General features: G+C 59.1%; 2 protein-coding genes across 2 annotated transcripts; both read left to right on the plus strand.

Annotated features, from left to right (window-relative positions):
- Nucleotides 1–200: 200 nt before the first annotated feature.
- Nucleotides 201–7,266, plus strand: DHRS11 (dehydrogenase/reductase 11). The gene is made up of 7 exons (XM_004590950.4): nt 201–483; nt 2,783–2,992; nt 4,874–4,968; nt 5,484–5,613; nt 6,217–6,309; nt 6,498–6,563; nt 6,675–7,266. Exons 1-7 carry the CDS (start codon nt 337–339, stop codon nt 6,714–6,716), a joined length of 783 nt encoding a protein of 260 aa, XP_004591007.1. The 5' UTR covers nt 201–336; the 3' UTR covers nt 6,717–7,266.
- Nucleotides 7,267–7,863: 597 nt separating this feature from the next.
- Nucleotides 7,864–11,010, plus strand: MRM1 (mitochondrial rRNA methyltransferase 1). Its single transcript, XM_004591184.2, has 5 exons — nt 7,864–8,451; nt 8,651–8,744; nt 9,926–10,058; nt 10,167–10,286; nt 10,475–11,010. Exons 1-5 carry the CDS (start codon nt 7,922–7,924, stop codon nt 10,567–10,569), a joined length of 972 nt encoding a protein of 323 aa, XP_004591241.2. The 5' UTR covers nt 7,864–7,921; the 3' UTR covers nt 10,570–11,010.
- The last annotated feature ends 11,981 nt before the right edge of the window (nt 11,011–22,991 follow it).

Below are 22,991 nucleotides of genomic sequence, written 5' to 3' on the forward strand. Positions count from 1 at the left end.
GCGCGTCCCCGGGGCTGCAGCAAGCCCAGCTGCACCAACTCCCCCAGAGCAAGAGCGCACAGGCCAAGCTGGACACAAACCGCCAGGACCGGTTCCCTGCGCCGGCCGGGGCGGGCGGGGCCGGAAGGGGCGGAGCGGCCGTCCTCGGGCGGGATGTGGCCGGGCGCCCAGGACCGGAGGGCGGAGGCCGGCCAGCATGGGGGCGGGTCGAGTCGCAGCGCGGACGCGATCGGGTTGGCGGCGGCCAGGGAGCGGCCGAGCCTCGGTGACCCTGGGCGGAGCTCCGCGGTGCCAGTGCTCGGCTTGCGGAGCGAAGTGGGAGGGCGGCTCGGGACCATGGCCAGGGCCGGCATGGAGCGGTGGCGTGACCGGCTGGCACTGGTGACGGGAGCCTCGGGGGGCATCGGCGCGGCCGTGGCTCGGGCCCTGGTCCAGCAGGGCCTGAAGGTGGTGGGTTGTGCCCGCACCGTGGGCAATATCGAGGTAAGGCCCGGCCTGGGAGCCGGGAGACGTTTCCGCGGGGTCGGGCCCTGGGCCATGGGGGAGGGGTGGGCCCGGAGCCGGGACGTGACCCTGTCCTCCCTTGCCAGCTGCCCAGGGTCAGCTGCAGCGGGCTCGAGGGCAGGCGGGAGGGATGCCTACTGGGGAAGGCCTGTTGGATCGCTTAGGGAGGACTTCTTCCTTAGCGTCAAGTCGTGACTGCCCCTGCTCCAGCGAACCAGATCTCTGACCCCTGACCCTGTCCGCCACTTCTGCCTGGAACATTGGCCTGAGGAAAGGTGGAGACAGAGCCCATGGCCTTGCTAGGCGGCCAGGGAACGGGAAAATGCTTTCCATTCTGGGTGACCGGGTTCGTTACTGAATTGCTGGTCCCAAGAGCTCCCTGAGTTCCCTAGTAGTAGTGGCTAGAGGTTTTGAGTTTGGATCCAGGAGTGGCCCAGGAGCTTTTCTGAGCTCCCCCCACCTCCACTTTCCTCATTGGAGAGTCAACCGTTGAGTGTGAGGGATCTGAGGGATGTGTGAGTCTTCCTCAAATTCATTGTCTCAGGTGGCACCCAATAGGTGGAAAGGACAGGGGGCATGTAGGCCCCAAGGCGTGAAAGCAGTGTGAAAGCAGAGTGAAAAGCTCTTGGCTTTTCCCATGGGGTGGGGACCCCCCAGGGAGCCCTCCCACCCCCCAACTATAAGCTGCAAGGGCCCAGAGAACAATGAAGTGAAGCGGGCTCTTTGGCAGCGAGGAGAGCACTTTCCATGCTGGGTTATCTTGGGGTTTGCCCTGGCAAGATTACCTTGAGGGTTCTGGCCAGTGCTTAGCTGCAGCGCTGTGTCTGCCACAGCTCAAAGTCCCGGGCGGGGAAAGAGTAAGGCCTCTTTGGGTGGGGGCAGGGGCAGAAGGTGTCCAGGAAGGAGGACTGTCCCCTCCCAAGCTACCGGCCAAAGGTATGCTTTACAACCTCCCAGATAATCCCAAGGTCACCTGGCTTCACCAGTGCCCCGCTCTGCCCCTGCCTGTCCCCTGACTCCCGAGGAACTCGGATCCCAGCCCCAACCAGCCCGGGGGTGGGACCTTCAGCTCCCCTCACTGTGAAGGCACTCTTGCCTTCTCTTCCTGCCCCCCTGCTCCTTCCCGGCCAGGAGCCCTGAGCCCCATGATGACTCCCCCATCATGACACCTCTGATGGGAGGGCGCTGAGAAGAGCTCAGATCCTGTGAGGTTGGGGTGGGCGGCGTGGGAGAAATGGGCCAGATGGCACAGGGCGCAGCGAGAAGGCAAGATGATAATCCCTGAGGTGGTTGTGAGAGAGGGTTTCCGAGGCCTAGAGGACACACCTTTTGAACTTAGGGAGTTAAAGCAGAAAAGGCACTCCTAAGTCACCTGGTTAGCCTGGGTTTATTCTTAGCTTGATTTGGGAGCAGGAAGGGACTCTGTGCCAGGACAGCTGGCCAAGCTGGCCTTCCTCTAGGGTGCCCTGCGCCACCCCCTCCCACACACCGAGGCCATCCCCTTCCCGGGGCTCGAGTGCCCAGTCCCTGGAGTCCAAGGCCAGGCAGCCGTGTTCTCCCAGCTTCCAAAGGCCAGCTCCCCTTGCGGTCAGCTGTCAGTGAAGCTGCTTTTTCAGAACTCCCTCAGTGAACAGAGGGGGGCACAGGAATAGCTCCACACCACCTGCCATTTGGCCGGCTTCGCAGCTTCTCCAGAAAAACCTTGGGGTGGAGGGTGGGGTGACAGGGCTTGGAGCGAGGAAGTCAGGGTCAGGGGGTGGGCAGGGAGAGCAGAGCCTGAAAGTCGTGGCTTTTCTGGAGGGTATGACTGAGAAGCCAGAGACACCCGTGTAGTCTGAGGGAAGGTGACAGTTCAGAGCTGAGCCCTTCAGGCAGGCTTGGTTGACACTGTGGGGAAGAGAATGTTGAGCTCTGGAGCTTGTGGCTCTTGGCACCCACAGGAGAAGCGTGAGATCAGGTGACAGGTGCCTCTTTGCCCAAGGGCAGAGAAGGCGCTTGTGCTGTGGAAGAGGTAGAAAAACTTGCCTGTTGCCAGGGCCCGGGCGCCCTCCTTAGACCCACAGCCGCTGCTGTCCTCACTCTGCTCCCTGCTGCCCTCACGGGGTAGTCTCATGCCCTGGACTGTGACCAAAGAGGATGAGCTCTGGACACGGGCAGTCCCGATGCCCTGTGGGGCTGAAAGGTGGCTGAGTGGCGGGGGAGGCGGGAGGTGTGTCTCGGGGTGTGGCGGTGTGGGAGTGAGCAGCTCACCCAGTTAGACCCCTGTTGGGTTTCATAGGAGCTGGCCGCTGAATGTAAGAGTGCAGGCTACCCCGGGACTTTGATCCCCTACAGATGCGACCTGTCCAACGAGGAGGACATCCTGTCTATGTTCTCGGCTATCCGCTCCCAGCACAGCGGCGTGGACATCTGCATCAACAATGCCGGCCTGGGGCGGCCTGACACGCTGCTCTCAGGCAGCACCAGCGGCTGGAAGGAAATGCTCAATGTAAGAGTTCCAGGCCTGGGGAGGAGGACCCCGGGGGCTTCTGGGAGCTGCAGGGGCCTAGCTGGGGCATCCCCTTGGCTCTTGCTGCTTGCCCAGCAGTCGATAGCTGATTGACCCCTTGCTTCGACTTGTTGTTTCCTGGGGTTGGTTCTCAGAGTCTGGGCTAATTTCTCTGTGTTTGAAGAGAGAACAGTGTGGGAGAGATGCTGACCATTTAGTGTCCCCACGTGTTGCTCTGTGGGCGTTTGGTAGCAAGGTTTTATGTGAAGACCAGGAACAAAGCCCCACCCATGAGTGTGACTTCAGGCAGCTTTGCCGTCCCCTCTGAGCCTCAGTCTCATCACACGTCACTGAAGTGGACACTTACGTCCACTCTGAGATCAGGCAGGTGGCTCAGGGAGGTCTGTAGGGACTGGAAGAACACGCAGCCCCTGCCCAAGGAGCTGCCCATGGCAGTGTGGGCACAGGGCGGCAGGCCAGACCTCAGTACCTCTCCCATAGGGGTGGCAAGTGTATTGGTTTGACACCTCACCTCTCCCATTCACTAAACAACATTTCCAGAAGGGCAGAATATTTTTGTTTTACTCTCTGCTTTAGCTCCAGCCTGTATTTCTGAGATGAACAAAGTTTTCTAGTGTGTATTGGGCAGGTATTAAAATGCTTCAAAGCTGTGCAGGGGCAAACACGGCCTTCAGGTCACAGGTTTTTCGCCTGACTGTGTGCTGTCAGGTGAGACCAGCACAGAAAGTATCCAGAAAACTTGAAAGCACAGTGTAAACACCATGCTCTCCCTCAGAATCCTTTATATCCGATAGATGCTCGCGGCTGGAGAGGAAGCCGCGGGCGGAGAAAGTGAAGCCCTCGTCCAGGAGAGCCTTCTAGGGGTGACCATCATGGTCCCTGCTGTTGTAGGAGCATCTGCAAACCTAGGCCCGCATTCACCCAGGTGTGACTGCAGACCGTGCAGGGCCCCTTCCAGCAGGAACACCGTCTGAGTCTGTTGGGGTCCTCCATCCCCTGGACACAGGAGATGCCCCAGCGTGGTCCCAAGGCATCTACTTCTGCTCCCTCCGCTCTCACAGATGGACGTTCATGTCCCACACAGCCACCCCACTAAGAAGATTAGCAGCAGGGCTGAGTAGGCCCCCATCCCAGGCCTCCTGGTCCTTTCTGCCATGAGCACTGAGCAGGTTCATACTGAGCGTGCCTTGTCCCTCGTGCCCCTGGCTCTGGCACCTGATAAAGTAGATGCATCTAATCTCTCAGGTACCCCCGCCCCCGCTTCCCCAGAGGAGAGGCCTGAGGACCTGCTGACAGCTTTATCTCTGCTGGCCTCACGGGTGGGGCTGCCCAGGCGCCACCAGCAGGCACTTCTTCAGGCCTCCATGCCAGCAAGGGCAGGGACCCGGAGCTTCTGTGCCTGGGCAGCAGAGTACAGGCCCCAGGGAGCAGGTCAGGTTGTCTGTGGGCACCTACGGGCAGGGTGGAGGAGCAGAAGGGGAGCATAGCTGAGGAGCTGAAGGGGCTTGTGACCATGCTTGCACAGGGAGGTGTCTCAGCTGTGTTAGGGAGGATGTCCAGCTTCCCAGGAGGGTGCGGGGCCAGAACTGGGGTAGAGAGTAGGGACTTGGGGAAGGGAAGATGGTTCCCTGGGGTAGAGGTCCCAGCCACTCTGTAGGGGAGACAGCTGGGAGTGTCTCAGCTCAGGGAAAGGTGTTTGCTGGAGTATGGAGCATCAGCCAGGAAGCAGCTGCTTCTGCTGGCAGCAGTGGGTGGTGGCTGCAGCAGGGCGTGTAGGGTCGGGATGACCCCGCACCCATCCCCTGCTGCTGCTCAGTGGCCCCCGGCTGGAGACATCCCATTGCCTCCCCTGGTCCACAGGTCAATGTGCTGGCCTTGAGCATCTGCACCCGGGAAGCCTACCAGTCCATGAAGGAGCGCGGGGTGGACGATGGGCACATCATCAACATCAACAGGTGAGGGCGGCCGGCATGACCTGCTGCAGCTCATCTAGGATCTTAATACCCATGTGGCACAATGCTGGTGGAGGGAAGGTATGACAGGGTCAAGTGTGAGTCGCTGGTTGGCTAGGGTAGGCCGCTCGGCCTGTCCCTCTAAATGCAATGTGGTGGTTGTCCCGGGGCTGATAGCCCCAGTGCTCAGGCCATGCCTCAGCCCTACTCCTGCTCAGAGCAAGGCTCAGGGGGTTGAGGGCAGATGTGGCCTGTGTTTGAACCACATCAGTGAACACCCACATAAGGCTAAGAGGCTAAGTGACACCCTGCATCCTGTGGTCAGTACAGGATGCCTTCAGGGAGGAAGAGGTGGTCAGGAGCTGCTTGAATAACAAGCTGGATGACTGGGCTGGAGCTGGCCCCAGAGAGCCCCTCTAGGTGGCTTCTGCTTGGTGGGGCTGGACTGATGGGTACACAGGGGACACCTCTGCTCTCCTTGGGGCCTCACCTGCTATCCCTCCCCTCCCTCCACCCAGCATGTCCGGCCACCGAGTGGTACCCCAATCTGTGACCCACTTCTATAGCGCCACCAAGTACGCTGTCACCGCGCTGACAGAGGGACTGAGGCAAGAGCTGCGGGAGGCCCAGAGCCACATCCGGGCCACGGTGAGGGTGTGGCTAGCCCTGATGGGGCCAGGGTGGGCAGAGACCTCCGCCCCACGCTCATGGATGCTTAGCAAGCCCACATCCAGGCCCTGGGCGGAGCCACAGTGGTGCTGGGCAGAGCATCTGTGCACCTGGCTCTGCACACCTTGAGTCTGCTCATTCCTCATTTCCCTCACTTGGAAGTCAGTGGCCAGACTTGGAATCCGGGTAGGAGGGGCTGACCTGAGGGGAACATGGTGGGAGGAACCTAGCAGAAGCAGGGGCCAGAACAGCAGGTGCACAGTGGCTAGAAACCAGGAAGACTGCATGACCCAGGGCAAATCCCTGAACCTCGTAGAGCCCCAGCCTTCTCATCCATCAAGTGGAGCTGATATTTACTTGGTTCCAAGGCTTCTAGGGACACGGTTTTGTAGAATCCGTACTTGCCACACAGGAAGGGCTCCGTAGCATGCATCACGGTCACTGTTGCAATGGCCGCATGGTGGGAGGCGGCAGTGGTGGGCCGCCGACCGGCTGTGCTGGCTGTGCTCTCCTGCGGTTCCCCCGACTCTTCCCACCACCTGGTAAAGTTCCGCCCCTGAGCAGCCCCTTCTGCTGGCCCAGTGTATCTCTCCAGGCCTGGTGGAGACACAGTTCGCCTTCAGACTCTATGACAAGGACCCTGAGAAAGCAGCCGCCACCTATGGGCACATCAAGGTGGGGCTTCCCTCTAGGCCTGATGACGCCACCTGATCCCTCAGTACAGGCAGAGGGAACCTGGCCAGCCAGCTTGTCACCCCTCCCCGAGGGCTGGGGTGGGAATGCAATGACCAGGGAAGGACTTGGGCACCGGAGGGGACGGGGTCCCCTGCATCCTGGTCTCAACCCCTGCCCGGTGCTCTCAGTGTCTGAAAGCCGAGGATGTGGCTGAGGCTGTTGTCTTCGTCCTCAGTGCCCCTCCGCACGTCCACGTGAGTGTCCTTGGGCATCTCCCTTGGAGGAGACCAGAGGAAGGGACCAGGGAGGTGTGAGGGGTGGGGAGCTGGGGGGCCCGGCTGCCCCAAGCCTTGTGCCTTCCACAGATCGGAGACATCCAGATGAGACCCACAGAGCAGGTGACCTAGTGTCCTGCCTGGAGTGCCTCCCGCCCCCACCCTTCAAAGCTTGGCTCCTGCCTCTGGATTTTAGATGTTGATTTCTGCACCCATGGATCTCATCCTGTCCCCACTCCCACCAAGGGCAAAAAAATTTGTTGGAGGTTTTTGTATCATCTTATCAAATTGTTTCCATTGCAGATGTGACAAAAATGAACTGGGAAGGGGGATTGACTGATTGTCCCCTTGCTCTTGAGCAGCCTTTGCTGTCCTCGTCTGTCCCTCTGCTCTGGGGGAGGGGCTGAGGTCCACAGGGGTGCTTCCTGTCCTCCTGCACTCCGTGGGGCAGAGGGAGGCCCTCACGTTCTCTTTGTTTTATTCTGTGCTCCAGGCTTCCTCTACTCCCTGCCCCACCGCTCCCACTGCACCCCCTCTCCCTCCTTCCCAGCTCTCCCTTCCAATCTTGGCATCTGGGCCACCTGAGGGGGTCATCACTCACTTCTGTCCATGGCGGCAGAGTGCCAGGGCCTGGCTCCCAGTGGATTTCACTGTGATCATTAAAAAAAATCACACCCACCCACCTTGGTTTCAGAAGTCTCTGTGTTCCAGGAGCCTGGCTGGCAGAATTTCCTCCAGGTGGTTCCCAGGCTTGCCCCCTGCGCGTGGGCAGCCTCAGGGGAGGGGCTGGGTTCCTATGGGTCTTTAGGATGGGTAGGAATTTGCTAAAGACACAGAGTAGACAGCTGAATGTGCAGGCCGCAGTCCAGGATGTGCAGGCGCTGTGCAGACACATAAGTCCATGTGGGAGCGGGGTGGGCTGGAAGAAACAGCTCCTGCCCGAATCACTCAGGACACTCGGCCGCCAAGGAATAGAAGGTTGTTGTTGGGGTCCTGCCGACTAGTGACAAGAGGTCCCCGGGGAAACCGCCATCCCCTGAAAGTGCCTCCGGCTAGTGTGTGGGGATCCCGGGGTCTCCAAGGTCACGGTGGAGGAGGACACCGCTGGGCGCGTGGAGGCCGTCGCCGCTCAGCCAGGCCCGCAGAGGGCGCTGTGGCTTCGCCCCGGAGGCCAGGCCTGTGCGAGACGCCGCCTGACACGGAAGCGGCGGAGGGGCCCTGGGCCGGGCCCTGGAGGTGTCGGGGTGCGTCTCTGTCGGGGCTCCGCATCCCGGGGTCTGGGGGTGAGCGCCGGGGAACCCAGGAGGGGCCCCCGAGCGCGCAGGGCCGCAGGTGCCATGGCTCTGCTCCTGGCCCTCCGGGCTGGCCTGGGCACCCGCCCCTTGTCCCAGGCGGCGCGGCGTGGGCCGCGGCCTGGCGGGGAGGAGCTCGGCCGCCTGGCGATGGATGACCTGGCGCCCGGCCCGCGGCGGGAGCTGCTGTTCGGCCTGTCCCCGTGCCTCCTGGCCCTGCGGGCCGCCCGCCGCCGCGTGGCGCGGCTCCTGCTGCAAGCCGGCCGGGCCGGGCTGCAGGGGGAGCGGGCTGAGCTGCTCCGGGAAGCCGAGGCGCGGGACATCCCGGTTCTACGGGCCAGGCGGCAGAAGTTGGACGCCCTGTGCGGCTATCAGGTCCACCAGGGCGTGTGCATGGAAGTGAGCCCTCTGCGGCCCCGGCCCTGGACGGAGACCATGGAGGCGGGCCCAGGCGACGTCCCCCAGCAGCTGTGGCTCGTCCTCGAGGGGCTCCAGGACCCCCGGAATCTGGGGGCGGTGTTGCGCTCCGCTCACTTCCTCGGGGTGGATAAGATCGTCATCAGCCGGAGAAACAGGCACGAAGGCCCCTGCGCCTCCCTGGGGGGCCCCAACAGGGGCGCAGCCGTAGTCCTCACCCCCGTGGCCCCTTGGCCCCTTCCGCAGCCAGTCCCCTCGTGGTCCCTAACATTCTCCCCTAGTCTTGGGGGTCCGGGGCGGGAAAGGCGCTGGGCCGGAGGCCACCCAGCCTAACGTGAGAAATGGGGACCCTTGCAGCTGCCCGCTCACCCCTGTGGTCAGCAAGGCCAGCGCGGGGGCTGTGGAGGTGATGGACGTGTTCTCTACCGATGACCTAGCCGGTTTTTTACAGGTAATGGCGGGCGACAGGGGGAAGGCACCGAGGTGAGCTGCCGGAGCCCCTGCAAGGGCTTTCGGCCGGCACTGACGGGTTAGGGGACGCAGTAGGGACTTTGCTGTCCCTTTGGGAAGGGGAGCGTGCTAGACGCAGGGAGCCCTGTATGAAGGTGGAGACTTGAGGGTGGGATGCAGGGCTTCCCTAGGCTCAGGCCTCTGCCGCTACCTCAGCCTTCTTGTTCCCTGCCTAGTCTTCAGCAGAGGACAGAAAGTCTGGGACACCCCGAAAGGATCTTTGAACGAAGGGAGCTATCCGCCTTCCATCTAGGAAGGCGCCCAGATGTTTTAAACGACGCGGGTTTGGAGGAGTGCCTGCACCTGTCCTCAGCTGCACTCTCCGTGGTGGACACCAGGGGGCAGCGTTGCTCCGCACTGGCTGCGCCCCCTAACCTGGTCTGTCAGGAATCCCGTGTGTGCATGTGTGTAGCGCACATCCCTGATTTCAGATTTTTTTTTTTCTAGTAACAGTTGAAAAAATAAAAACAGGCAAAATAACTTCAATCATGTATTTTGACATGTAGGCATCAGGAATATTAGCAGCAGGTTATTTTATAGTTCTCTGTAAAAACGTTAACCCACACGTTCCCATTGCTGAGTAACCACCTGCGGCTGCTGGCCACTGCTGTGTCTCTGGCTTTGCCTTCGTGTAGGGGGGACCCCCTTCAGGGGGACTCTGGCCAAGCTTGATGGGAGATGGGATTCACTGTCCTCACTTCCCTGGACAAGTGAACAAAAATAAACAAACCAAAGACGCCTGTCTGAGCCCCCCTATCTGAGCACCAGGCGCCACACCTGCCCCTTCCCCTGGCCGTCTGGGCCCTTGGGGCCTGGCTCCTCCTGGAGGTGCCCATCCACCTGCCACAGGATGCAGTGCCCCTCCCTCTGTTCATCTCCTCTGAGCCAAAGCCTGTCCCTGTCACCAGGCCCTCCCCCTCCCCCTCCCCCTTTGCTGCAGCCTCGGGGGCGTCCTCAGCCCACGCCTTTCCTCTCGGGGTGCTCTCTCCCAGTCACCTTTGCTGATTCCAGCAGATGCTAGTGGTCTCCTGATCGGAGCCCTTTGCTGCTGTCTCTTCGTTTCTCTCGCATCTCCTGTGTCTGGAGAACCTGAGTGCCACTGTGCCTCCTTCCCCCTCACAGGCCAGAGCACGGCAGGGCTGGCTGGTGACCGGCACGGTCAGGCCGCTGGGGCCCGAGACTGCCCACGCCCCTGAAAGCCCCGTCACCAGTTGCCTGGAGTTCCTGTGGGACCAGCCCACACTGCTAGTCCTGGGTAGGTGACTGCCCCCACACCCCTGTGCTCAGCAGCAAGGGTTCTGGGTTCTGAGCCCCAGGGGGAGTCCCATTGGGGCACCCTAACCCTGCGCCTTGCGCCTCGCAGGGAACGAGGGCTCTGGGCTGTCCCCTGAGGTGCAGGCCTGCTGCCAGGTGCTTCTTACCATCCTGCCTGGCCGCCCGCTGCCCGCTGGGCTCGAGTCGCTCAATGTCTCCGTGGCTGCAGGTGAGTCGGGTTCCACCCCTGCTGGTCACACGGCTACAGCTTCTCTCCCCTGCCCTCAGCAGCCCACCTCACTGTGCCTGGGTTGCTGTGCACAGTGGAGAACAGCTTCTTGGGCTGAAACAAGGGGCTTCCTGCGTGCCCCTTCTGCTCCCCACCTGCCTTTTTCCCCCACATCCTCCTATCTCCAGGGATTCTTCTGCACTCCATCTGCAGCCAGAGGAAGATGTTTCCTGCGCACAGGGAGAGAGGGCAGCTTCTTACAGAACCCCCCCCACACAGCTGAAGGACCAAGAGCAGCCTGGTGGGCAGGGCTGCCGTCAGGCTCAGGCAAGCCAGGCCCAAGTGGCGACTGTCCCTGGGCGGTCAGGATGTGTGCTCGCAGCCCCCAGCGGCCTGTGCCTCGTCTGGGCATTGACCACAGGCCCCAGAAGTGCAGTCTCCTGCTTTGGTGTTGGACTTGCCACTGGAGCTGGGAGTTTATTCATTCCTGGGATGGGCCAGGACAGCGAGGAAGTGTCCTCCCAAGCATCGCTGGACGCCACAGGGGAGTGGCAGGGGCCAGGGTGATAAAGGTATGAGTGCCATGGAGCCTGAGGCCTTCTGGTGTGGAGGCCACCACAGTGTGGCCTTGGGTTCATGTCCTTACATCTGTGTGCCTGGTGGCCTGCACCTACCTCACAGACTGTTCCACTGAACCAATAAAGCCTGGCAGGCAGCTCAGCGAGTGGGTGATTCTCTCTGATCTCCATTAGGTGGCAGCCTCGCTCTGTGGCCCACAGCCTTTGAGGTCACCTGGAGCATGGGGGGCAAGAAGCCAGAGGCCAGCAGCAACCACCTCCCATCCACCAGTTCTGCGGTAGCCAGTCCAGCTCAGCCCAGGGAACCATCCAACGGGCAAAGCCCTGTCCCTGGCGGCTGTGAGGACCGTGAGGTACCCAGACCAGTTATCCCACCTCCCTGAGGTGCCACAGACAGGGCAGGAGCCCCAGTGTGAGCACTGAAGCTCGGGACAGCACCAGGGTGGACGCCAGAGGTGGAATGCGATAGAGCCAGGCCACATCTCGGCATCAGGATTCATCCTGTTTGAAAAGGCAGAGGGATTGAGATCTGTATCTGTTGCTTCTCTTTGCCCAGACACGCTCAGCAGGGCAGAGCCAGGCCAAAGCCGGGAGTCCCACCCCGAGGGGCAGGGACCCAAGTACTTGAGCCACCACCTGCTGCTTCCCAGGGTGCAGGACTTGACCAGGAATCCGACTCACCTGCAGCTTGACCTGGTGCGGCATGTAGGCATCCCAAGTGGCATGTTGATGGCCGTGCCCAGTGTCCATCCTGACTTCAGCGTGCACTCGAGACACTGTCACCAGAGATGTCACACCTGCAGCGTCTGGGCTCGCTGCACTGTGTGCTGGAGGACACTGCCATCCCTGGTGCCACTGCCCTACCCAGGAAGCTGCCTCATTCCCACCCTTGTATCTGGGTCTGTGCCGGGACTGCCTTCCTACATGCCTAAGGGGCTTCCCAGGTGTTTTGCATGGCTTCTTTCTCAACAGGAGACTCGGAAAATGAGAGAACAATGTCAGAGTGTTCTGCGCACCTCAGGATCAGCACTGATAATCTGGGCCCACTGTGCCCATTAGTTTTACATACTAGCTGGACTGGGCCACTGGGTGCCCAGATGTTGGGGTAAGGGCCTGTGAGGGTGATTCTGGATGGAGATGAACATTGAAATCAGTAGGCTGGGCGAGTGTTGAGAATGCCAGTCAAGATGGCTACATCCAGTGTCAAAGTCACCTGGGTTTGAACTGGTTCCAGCTGCTTGCTAACACCCAGCGGAGGCAGTGGTCATGGCTGGAGTAGTGGGCTCCTTGCTGTCCACAGGATTCCAGTAGATGGTTGTTCCCACATCCCAGCTTCAGGCTGGCCCATGCCTCAGCATGGGGGGCATTTGGGCAGCAGACCAGCAGATGGAATCTAGCTGTGTGCTTCCCCGCCTCTCACATAAATGTAGGCATCAACAGACAGTAAAGCAGTGGGTAGCCCTCATGCGGGTGCAAGAAGGCCTATATTGAAGACAGATCGGAGGGAAGCCTCCCTGCTTTGGGGTCAAGTGCCTTCCTGGGTCCTGAGGCTCCTGGCCCTCCAATGAGACAGATACCAGGTGCACCTTGGCCTTGGAGCGTCGAGACTCAGACTGGAGCAAGACCTGAGGCTCATCTCCTCTGCCTCCTCGTCTGGAGGCTTGCCCGCCTGTGTAATGGGCCTGTTGCTTCTAGTAAATCTGCACACACACACACACACACACATCCCTGTTGTTTCTCTGGATGAGAACCAAGGCAGATGTTCCGATGACCCCTCCATGTAGGGGAGCAGCTACTGGGGCTCCAGGGCCCCTACCCTGCCGGTGAACTCCTGTCTCGCCTGCCCTGTGCATGATGTTCAGCAGCTTTTTGTGCCTGATGGTTTGGAAGGTCCTGACCCTGGGCTGATGGCCAGTCAGGCCTGGGGCTCTTCCCTGGGCAGTAGGCTCACTTCAACCAAAGGGAGTCTAACTGAGGCTGTAGATTCACACAGGCTCACACCAAGGCAGGTCATGCGGGCAGTTCACACCCAGGCAGTTCCAGGCAGTTCCAAGCTAGGAAAGGGTGAAGGTGGAAGGGGGTTGAGGGGGTGGGGAACAGGGATGAGATTGGAGTTCCGTCTGTGGCCTCTGCTGCCAGCTCAGTGCTGGCCTGAAGACACTGTTAGGTAAGGGTAAGTTCATGATCCAGGAGATGGAGTAGCTGGGGCCTTGTCTGCAGGGGCTGGGTGGGAGGTCCATCTGACCCCTGCAGGGCAGGCCCAGGACACAGCCAGAGGAGGTACAGCAGTGGCTATGAGCAAGCCCTGGTTCTTGCTTGGATTCCCATGGGGTACATGTGGGCACGCCCCTCAAGTTCCAACCCTGTCTTCTGTGAAATGAGGATAGCCAACAGTGTCCACTTCGGAGTCTGTGCTATAGGTTGTAGGAGACCACTACCCTGCAGAAATTCCCCAGGCCCGTGCGGCAGGCTGCTGGCCTTTCCCACCAGCACCTACCTGCCGTCCACCTTGAGTTGATGGTGTTGGGCAGTGCTCTCCTGCTTGCCTGGCCCCTTTCACCGGCCACACCCAATGGCTGGTTGACACTTGCAGGCGCCCTGAGAGAAGTCTGTGCCTAAAACACCCTTGCTAGGACTGGATTTTTTGGCAGGAAACTAAATTGTCAGCTCTCCAACCCCCAGGCTGGGGCTCTAAACCAGCTCCCTTCCCCGCAGAGGCAGGCACCAGGGAGCCCTGCAGTTTGTGAATGTAATCAACCCTGAGGTCTCTCACTTCCACAGGTGCAATTAGCATGCCCATCTGCTAATCCCTGATTAACCATGTTTACAAACAGGGGACTCCACTCAGCAGCTCAGCCCTTCTGCGTCCCAGAGTGAGGAGGCAGGGGTCTTCCAGCCACCTCTCCTGTTTCTTCAGACACCCCCCACAACACCAAGCAGAAACCCCTCTGCCTGGCGGTGGGCAGAGCTGGGGTGCCCTCCTCCTCTGCTCCCTGGCCCGGTTCTCACTGCACACACGTGGGAGGGAGATCTGCAAAGGGTTTCCAGGCAGCTGCGGGAGCCCAGATGTCAGTTAGGATCCTCCTCCTTGTTCCTGTCTTCCAGAACTTCAGGGCATGTTTAGTGGGCACACTGTCCACGCTCACCATCCCCATGCCGGCTCCAGGACCACACGCGAGTCTCCCATGTGGAATCCCAGTGCACGAGGAACGCTGGCTTCTGAGTAAGTCCTGAGTGTTGGGCCTGCTTTAGGCCAGTTGCTGGATGGCACCTGTCTCCCATCTGTACAATGGAGATGCGAATGGGACTTGACATACAGGTTGAAGGTTTCTAGGGGAAGACTGATGGTGGGATGGACACGCAAGATTTCACACAGTACTGGGCATAGTAGTTGCCCAGTAAATATGAAGTGTTTGTTTTGATGAAAATAACAGAATGAAAGGAGGCTTCTGACTCCCTCCCTGACTTTCCAACCCCAACCTCCTCCACCCCTCCCCCAGGGGAGGAGGGCAGGTCCCAGCTCATTACTGGTGGGACTGGGGTAGAGGTGTCAGATTGGAATCCTAGGTCTGTTCACAGCTTCTCCGTTTCATTAACACCTCCCCGGGGGTCTCCAGCTCATCCTGCTCAGGGAGCTGCTCCAGAAAGTTCTGCCTCCCACCCAGCCCAGAGCCCCTGGTTCCCAGCCTCCCCATAGAGGTCCCATAGAGGGAAGGGATTTTGTGTTTCCGCTCAAGGGCCTGTCACTGTTCCCCTCTCCTGAGAGTCATGGTGTCCCAGCTGCCCCTCCCCGACCAGCCTCTACCCTAATGGGTCTCCAGCTACCCCCATTTCCCCCATTCAGCCCTACTTTCTCTTCCTTGGGAAACTGAATTTCCAGCCAGGTGGCCCCAGCAGGTGCCTCTTCTGTTAGCCAGCACTGCACACTTTCCCAGGTTCAGCATGGTGCCTGCTAAACGTCAGCTCACCATAATTGGCACTCCTTGTTACAATTTCACCGTGGGCAAGACCACTGCTCTTGGAATTAACTTTCGAAACGAGGGCTGAATGAGAGCCTTGTTCAGTTGCCTGGGTGAGGGGGACAGCGACAGGAATAAGCGTGCTCTGCCCCCACATCCTTGTTCCAGCCTAGGAGAGCCTGGGGGCTGCCCCTACCAATCAGCACCCAGGAGATTTACTCTCCAGGGGCCTCTGCTAAACGAGCTTCCTGTCTAGCACACTCCAGGGAGGGCTTATGGAAATGCCTGTCCTTGGCCCCTGCCCTGGGCCTCTCGGTCACAAGATTACATTTCTAAGACCACCCTTCACCAGCTGCTTCCGGCGGCCAAGAAGGGCTGGGCTCCCTGACTTTCTGCTGAGGTCGTGTTTTATCTGCACCCCTCAAAGGCATGCCCATTTGGAGAGAGGTCTTGAGTCCGTGGGCTCAGACCCTTCCTGCCAGTGGTCTTCTGTGCCTCCACACCGTCCGCCAGCTCCCACAAGCTCTGCAGACACATGCCCCACCCCCTGGACTGTCCAGGCAGGAGCTGGCATGGCTCAGGCTATATTCCTGGATCCTAACACAGCGCCAGGTCTCGCCAGTATCTAAGCATGATCATGGACAAACAAGTGAATCCTGAGGTTGCAAACTGATTCCCTCAGCGCCTTTGCAGCCGGCTTGAACCTTGCACGTTCACAGAACACAGGAAGAGAAAGGTCACAACTGACCCCCCTCCCACTCCAAGCTGTAGCTGCTCTTGATTCCCGGAGACTCACGGGTCTCTCTGAGGGCTGGAAAACGGGTGTTGTATGGATCCTTTCCTCTACCCTGACACTCCTCTGGGGCCATTTGCTTTCAGGCCTTGCAGGGCTGTCCCACAGGCAAGGACATCTGATCTCATCCAGAGCAGAGCCCCAGCAGACTCACCACCTCAGTGGGTGGGTGTGGGGTGTTGGTGCTATGTGCTAAGAACACACACCATTGCCACTTTTAGTTTATAGACAGGAAGCTGAGCCCCTGCAGAGCAGGTGTTTAGCTTGCCCAGGACTGTGCCTTGAGGTCAGAAGGTTTGGCAGGTAAGACAGAGCGGGGCTTACTCGGGAAAAGGTCTGCAGCCCAGCTCCAGCAGTGAGGCCAGATCTGGTCTGGACACAACTGACTCCCCCTACCTTCCCTCCTGTCCCCTGCCTTGACCGTACCCTTGTCCCCCACACACAATACCACCCATGCCATCTCTAAGTGCAGCATGCAGGCCAGTGGTCAGGCAGGGCACAGTGCTACAAAAAGCTTTGACTCCCATGAACACTCGGCCTGGGTTCCAGTGTTTATTCCACTCCTCATAGTTTCCTCCCTGCGGCACGAAGCCAGGAACCACTTTCTCCAGGGTGTTGTGGGGCTTCAGAGATGATGTCCGCAACAGCCCGTCCTCAGTGCTCCTCAGCTGCCGTCCGGGGGCCTCCCTCTGGGTCTGCCACTTGGTCCATCCTGCTTCCTTTGTTCCCATCCCTCCCCACCCCGGGATTAGCTCCAGTTTCACTCTCTGTCCTGGGTGCCTACCATGGCTGGGTCACCCTGTGACTGCCCCCTGCTCCCTGTCGCTGGGCTGTAGCTACATACTCTGCCTACCCTGCCCCCTGCCCTCCCTGGGGCCCCCAATACCCCAGGGGCAGGTTGATGGCAGCCATGGCTTATCAATTGTGGTGGGCAGCCAAGTGTGGCTGCTTGCAGGGGGCGGGCAGTATTGACAGGCAAAGTTGGTGCTGAGCAACCACAGCAGCTAGGTGCCTAGGGCTGCAGGAGGGTCCCTCTCTTGCCCCACCGCTCTACCGCTGGGAGTCCTGAAACCTGCAGACCTCCACCAGGAGAAGAGTGGGCAGCAGGGGCAGAGGCCAGAAAGCCAAGGCTAGGCCTTGCTGCCATTTCACAGGTATTTATTGAGCACCTACTATGTGCCAACTTGAGGTTACAGCAGTGTGCATGTTGTAACAACAACCAATGTGTAAAACTGCATGGTAGGAGCAGGGGATTCGGTGCTGAGGTTGGGAAGCTCAGTATAGGCTCTAGGGAAGGTGGGCTTCAGGCAGAGACCTGTAGAGAGGGTCGTCCCAGCCCAGGCTCCTGGAGACCTGGAGCAGGAAAGGGGACAGGAAAGGTGAAGACACAGCTCTTGCCCGGCCATCCGGGTCCTGCTCGCCGGCAGAATGCAGGACATACAGGCTTGGGGAGCCTGGCACATGCTTGGTTCAGGTCCCAGCTGTGTGGCTTTGGGTAATTTCTGTAACTTCTCTAATCCTAAATTCTTCATCAAAGCAAGGGATTCCTGGCAGAGTTTTCTGAACTGATCTGAAGCCAGGAGCCTGGAGCTTTATCTGGGTCTCCCATGTGGGTGCAGGGTCCTAAAGCTTTGGGCTAAGAACACGCACCATTGCTGCAAGCAGGGAGTTGGATGGAAAGTGGGGCTTCCGGGATTAGAACCGTGACCCTGGCACGTGCAAGGTGAGGACTTTAGCCACTAGGCTACTGTGCTGGGCCCCTGTGACATCTTTCAGTGTGTCTCTGGATGCCTGGATCTGTCCACCTCTGTGGGAGTCTGTGTATGTGTGTCTGTCTGCAGGGTGGGTGGCTTGCCTGGCATTGAACTCTGCCTGCTGGGGAGCCAGTGAGTCCAGAGGAGGGACTGAACTCAGGATAGACCCAAGGGTTAGTTCCATCCTGGGGGCCAGGTGTCTCTGCCCCCTCCTCCCTGGCCATCTCTATGTCCTCTGATACTGGTGGGTATTTATTTGGGGTTTGGTTTGAGGGTGTTGATAGAAGATTGGGTGTGAATTCTTAGCTTGATCTAATGTTCTGTTGAATGATTTATTCATTTGAACAGCAGAATTACAGAGGGAGAGCTTCTATCTGCTGATTCACTCCCCAGATGGCCGCAATGGCCAGAGGTGAGCCAGGCCAAAGCCAGGAGCCTCTTCCTGCATTTGGGCCATTCTCCACCATTTTCCCAGGCACACTGGCAGGGAGCTGGATGGAAAGCAGAACTAGCATTCCGATTTGGGATGCTGGTGTTGCATGCAGCAACTTAACCTGCAGCTCCAGCACTAGCCCTGGAGGCGTGTCCTGGTGGACCTACTCTACTGCAGTCTGAAGGGTGAGGTGCAGCCCCAGCATGGGCGTTGTGTGGACTCCCTGTGGCTGCCCTAGCTAGCCGCGCATGGGTGGTCCCATGAGTTCACAGACAGGTCCACGTGCTCCTCCTGCTGCCCTACACAGAGGAGAGGAAGCCGTTCTCCCAGTTCCAGGGACAGGCCAGATTTATGGTGCTGGGAGACATAGTTAGGCCTGAGACACTTTGGTTGTGTTAATTATGGAAATCTAAAGATAATCTATATTTAATGCTGAATTTTGTCAAATTTGCTAAAGAATTAGGGGAGCGTGTGCAAACAGTGACACTTCAATGAAGAACAAGGTGCAATTAAACTCTGAAATTTACAGTGGAATAATTGGAGAGCGTGACAAATACAGTTATCAGCAGCAACGAATTAGGGGTCTGCTCGAGGTTTCTGGGCTTGATTAATCTCGCCTGGATGCTAATAAGTTCTGTGGGGCAGATGGGCTGGGCTGCCAGTTGCCTCCTTCGCACCCCTCTCTTGGGGTGACAGTGTGAGCCGCTTGCTGTCTGTACAGCTGGGTCTGAATGGAGTCTGGTCCCCCACTCCTACCTCAGGACCCCCCTCTAAGCAGGGACTCTGTGGACATCTTGAGCGTCCCTGCCCCTCAGGCACACTGGGCTTGCACTGGTTGGTAAGTTCCACCTGGTATTTCATTTGGGCCTATCTGGGGTCAGGCAAGAGGGGATGGGAGCTGGGTTTTAGGGTCTTGCCATCTTAGTGCCTCTGCTGCCAAGTAGCTCATTCTGAGCCCTCCTCCTGTCCCCATATGATGGCCTGTTGGAAGGGGTGCAGAACCCTGCCCACCCCGGCACAGGACTCCCCAGCCAGGCCTCTACGGATCTTGCTTGCTGTGGACTGGGGTGACATAGGACCCTGCTGGAATGCGACAAGGGTCCTGAGCGCTGCCGGGAAGCCCAGGGTTGAATCTGGCACCACACCGACTGCTTGTCCCTGCCACCCTGTCCTGCAGCTGCCCTGGGGAGCCCCCTTTCTACAGCACTTCTGCCAACAACTGGCTGCTCAGTTGGGGCTTCCCTGGGCACGAGATGGGGTCTGCCAGTTCTGTACCTCGGCTGCCTCCTGAGTGGCCCCTGTGTCTGCGCCTGCCTTTGCTGCGATGGGCTGGGGGCCTGCAGCCAGTGCGGGGCGAGCTGCTCCTCCCTTCACCTGGCCCTGCAGGTCCAGGGCAAGAGGCTGACTTCCACAAGGAGGTAGGTGGCTTCCCTCTGCTCTCAGTTTCCCTTCCCACTTCCTGAGGAGTTTTGGGACCCCTGGTTGCATCCTTATTGGGTCAAGTCTTGTTTACCTCTGGTATAAGAAGGTTGCCCCCTCAGGGAGACTGCCCCGCACCCTTATGTCAAGAGCTGGGGGCCAGGCAGGACTGGCTCTCCACTCTCCCTCTGGACTCCAGCTCTCCCTCAACCTCTTTTCCTTTCTTACAATGAGGGCAAGGTTTACGTATTTGAAAGGCAGAGGGACACACAGAGAGGGGACAGATAAGCAGATGGAGGTCCCAGCTGCTGGTTCACTCCCCAGACGGCCAGGGTGAAAACAGGCATTCCTGCATGGCTGACAACGACACGGCCTGCTGAGCTCCCATGATGCACATTAGCATCAAGGGCCAAGCCGGGACTTGAACCTGGCCATTCCAATACGGGATGATCTAGGGGCCCAAAACTGCGGTGTAGCTCCTGAGCCCTGCCCCCGCAATGCTCAGAGTGAATGAAGGAGTCCTGGGTGAGATCCAGGGCTGAGGGTTTTACCCACCCCCCACCCCACCATCTGCATTCAGGCAGGGGGACCTGCTAGTTTGAGGCCTGGTAGGAAGGCAGGGGTAAGCAAAGAGCTTTGCAAAGTGCCTGGCGAGGCCAGAGGTATTGTTGCTGTTAATGAGGGACCTGTGCTGGGGTGGAACTGTGTGTGTGTGGGGTGGGGGGAGGTGCTCCCATCAGTCTCCTCGACTATATCCTACAATATCCTCTTGTGGAACAATATGCTTAGCATGGGAACCTGATTGTGGCCTGTCCCTGTTCAGAAACTTTCAATGAGGTGGTGCAGTGGTGCAGTACCTGAATCCTACGCCTGCTAAGACTGGCATCCCATATAGGTACTGATTCATATCCAGGCTGCTCCACTTCCTATCCAGCTCCCTACTTATGGCCTGGAAAAGCAATGCAGGATGGCTCAAGTTCTTGGGCCCCTGCACCCACGTGGGAGATCCTGAAGAAGCTCCTGGTTCCCAGCTTCGGATCAGCTCAGCCCTGGCTGTTGCAACCATTTGGGTTGAATCAGGAGATGGAAGATCTCTCTGTCTCTCTGTTTCAAAAAAATAAGTAAATCTCCCTGTTGGTACCAAATGAAGTACAAAATACTTCTTGGCCTGGCGGTCAGAGTTATCCACCATCTTCCTGCACCTGGTTCCTATGTGGCTACTTCCTCTTGGCCTTTTGAAGTCCCTTTGACCTTGAAGCTCCATTTAGCTCTGTGGGGGCTGGAAAGCAGAAATCCAAACATCTCCAGAGAGGCCCAGCTCAAGGCTCAGCGCCTTCCAGAGCCCCCAAGCTTGATGCTCCCAGGCACACCTGCCTATTCTCCCCCAGCCCCATCATCGGCCGCTGGCCCTCCTGGCGCCTTGTGTCCGCGTTGGCCACCTCCACCAGAGCGGACCCTAGGGTGGGCTGCTCACCTCTCCGGTCCGGCCTGCGCCTGCACTTGGGGATTGAGGGCCTAGGAGTGTGGAGAGAAGTGACAGGAGATGTCCCGTCCACTGTGTTCTCCTCAGGGATGCTTTGGCCAGCCCCTCTGAGGTGCCGGGCTTCTTCCTCAGGCGCCTCCGGCTTCTGGCGGCAGCTGGCAGCAATGGCGCCGTCGCCATGGAAACGCCGACTCGCCGCCTGCAGGGCCCGGCCTGTGCCAACCGCTGCCCGTTGACCTCACTTAGGATGATTACTTTTCGGCAAATAAAATGATTCTCTTAATAAAGAGGCTGCTCGTCCTCGCCCCTACCCCCAGGCTTGGCCTGTCCCCCATCTCTGCCCCTTGAAGTGAGTTATTCACTGAGGCCCTCCCTCTGTTTTTATAAAGCAACTTTATGTATTTACTGTCTATTTGAAAGCTGGGTACGGACAGAGGTCTTCCATCTGCTGGTTCACTCTTCAAATGCTGGCTGGGAGCTAGAACTCCAGCCAGCCCCTCTTGCCTCCCGGGGTGGGCATTAGGAGGGAGCAGGGACTCAAACCAGGCACTCCCACGTGGGCTGTGAACATCACGTGTGGTGTAACTGCCATGCCACAATGCCCTCTCCCCCTCACACTCAATCCTTACCTCTTGCTCCCCACCCTTTGTGGAAGTGGATGGGGTCTTGTTGGGGTAATGTTATTCATCCTGTCTTCCTTGGACAGGTGTGTGTGTGTGTGTGTGTAAAGATTTATTTATTTATTTGAAAGGAGAGAGAGGAAGTTCAGATCTTCCACCTGCTGATTTACTTCCCCAATGGGCCCTACAGCCAGAGCTGAGCCAGTCCAAAGCCAGGAGCCTCTTTCGGGTCCACCTCATGGGTGCAGGGTCCCAAGGCTTTGGGCCGTCCTCTGCTGCTTTCCATGCCACAAGCAGGGAGCTGGATGGCAAGTGGAGCAGCCAGGACACTAACTGGTGCCTGTATGGGAAGCAGGCACAGCAGGTGGAGGCCTCTGGACATGTGTGTAAACACCCAGGCCTCCCCAGCTGCTATCCATTCTGTTTGCTGAGGGTCTCCTGTGTGTCACACGCAGCAAACCGGGCAAATAAGCCTGAGAGGCTTCGGCTGAATCCCTCAAGATCCCACAGCTGGGCGGAGCTAGGATTCCAGCCAGGATTCTAACCATGAGTTGCCTGACCTTCCTGCCTGGCACACAGAGAGTTGGCAGAGGAGACTGAGCAGAAGAGGAAGGAGGGAGGGAGTGAGCGAGCCAGTGAGCTATCAGGTGTAAGGCTCAGGTTTCAGACACAGAGTGGGGCCTTTCCCAGGGATAAAGGGTGTCCCAGCCCCACTTGGGAGCTGAAATCAGGGCCCTGGGTGTTCTCATTCTGTGACCCGGCCTGTCCTTCCAAGGGGGGCGGGGCAGCCTACATCACCTCCTCGCTGGATTACAAGTGTCATGGAGACACTGTTGGAAATCCACTCATGAAACCCCAGGCTACCAACTCCTCTCCCTATTCCACTCCTCCATGCGGGGCTGGGAACCTTATTGCCATTAAAGGCCATTTGGCTATTTATGTCTTCATATCCGGGCCATACACAATTATCAACTTCAAACCCTGACTGCTAGAGAGCCACTGAACTTCCAGTGTGTTCCCCATCAGTTCCCCTGGCTCGCCCAGGAAGGTGAGTGGTGAGTGAGCAGGCAGGGGCTGGGGTGCCCAGCAAGCACACTAGGTGGCGCTCTGACACCGGCCAATGCCCCGAGCTCCCCGCAGCCCCGCGGCCAGAGGGCAGGGCGGGAAGGCTCTGAGGGAGAGCGGGCTCCTGGGGCCTGACACCCGGGATCAGAGGGGGCGCGGGGATACCTGCTGCCCCCACTCCTGGTCCCTTTCTGGGACCCTCGCCAGCAAGGGCTAAATTCGTGGCAGTGGGAGCGGCAGGGACCCTGGAGGAGAGGGCTGTACGCTAACGGGGCAGTGTGTGTGGGGGGAGCCCTCCATGCCCCACCTCCTGCAGGTGAGAGCGAGGGAGATTTGCCGCCTCCAGCTGGGACTGCAGCGGGCCTTGGCCACACTGCACCGGTGTTTGGTTGTGTCTTAGCCACAGGACATCGGCCATCTCCTTCAGACCCCAACTTGCTGCTCTGTGGAGCCGGCAGTGCCATCTCTGCTTTCAGACTGGCAGGCACGTTAAATTGGCTCTTTGCCCCTCCAGGCGTCACTGTGCCAACATGCAGCCCCTTCCCGGTGGCTTGCCATCTTGCAGAAGGAGCGCCTTGCCTCTGCCTGGCCGGTGGGCCCA

This window comes from Ochotona princeps, chromosome 17 (assembly GCF_030435755.1).
Source record: "Ochotona princeps isolate mOchPri1 chromosome 17, mOchPri1.hap1, whole genome shotgun sequence".
Classification (NCBI taxonomy): Eukaryota; Metazoa; Chordata; class Mammalia; order Lagomorpha; family Ochotonidae; genus Ochotona; species Ochotona princeps.

What these genes read in the sequence shown, in the direction of transcription:
- MRM1 (XM_004591184.2), top strand. Translation starts at nt 7,922, where the DNA reads ATGGCTCTGCTCCTGGCCCTCCGGGCTGGCCTGGGCACCCGCCCCTTG. An exon ending in GTCATCAGCCGGAGAAACAG is followed by an intron (nt 8,452 to 8,650) that starts GCACGAAGGCCC and finishes GGACCCTTGCAG; the next exon opens with CTGCCCGCTCACCCCTGTGG. An exon ending in CAATGTCTCCGTGGCTGCAG is followed by an intron (nt 10,287 to 10,474) that starts GTGAGTCGGGTT and finishes TCCTATCTCCAG; the next exon opens with GGATTCTTCTGCACTCCATC.
- DHRS11 (XM_004590950.4), top strand. Translation starts at nt 337, where the DNA reads ATGGCCAGGGCCGGCATGGAGCGGTGGCGTGACCGGCTGGCACTGGTG. An exon ending in GCTGGAAGGAAATGCTCAAT is followed by an intron (nt 2,993 to 4,873) that starts GTAAGAGTTCCA and finishes CCTGGTCCACAG; the next exon opens with GTCAATGTGCTGGCCTTGAG. An exon ending in AGAGCCACATCCGGGCCACG is followed by an intron (nt 5,614 to 6,216) that starts GTGAGGGTGTGG and finishes CTGCTGGCCCAG; the next exon opens with TGTATCTCTCCAGGCCTGGT.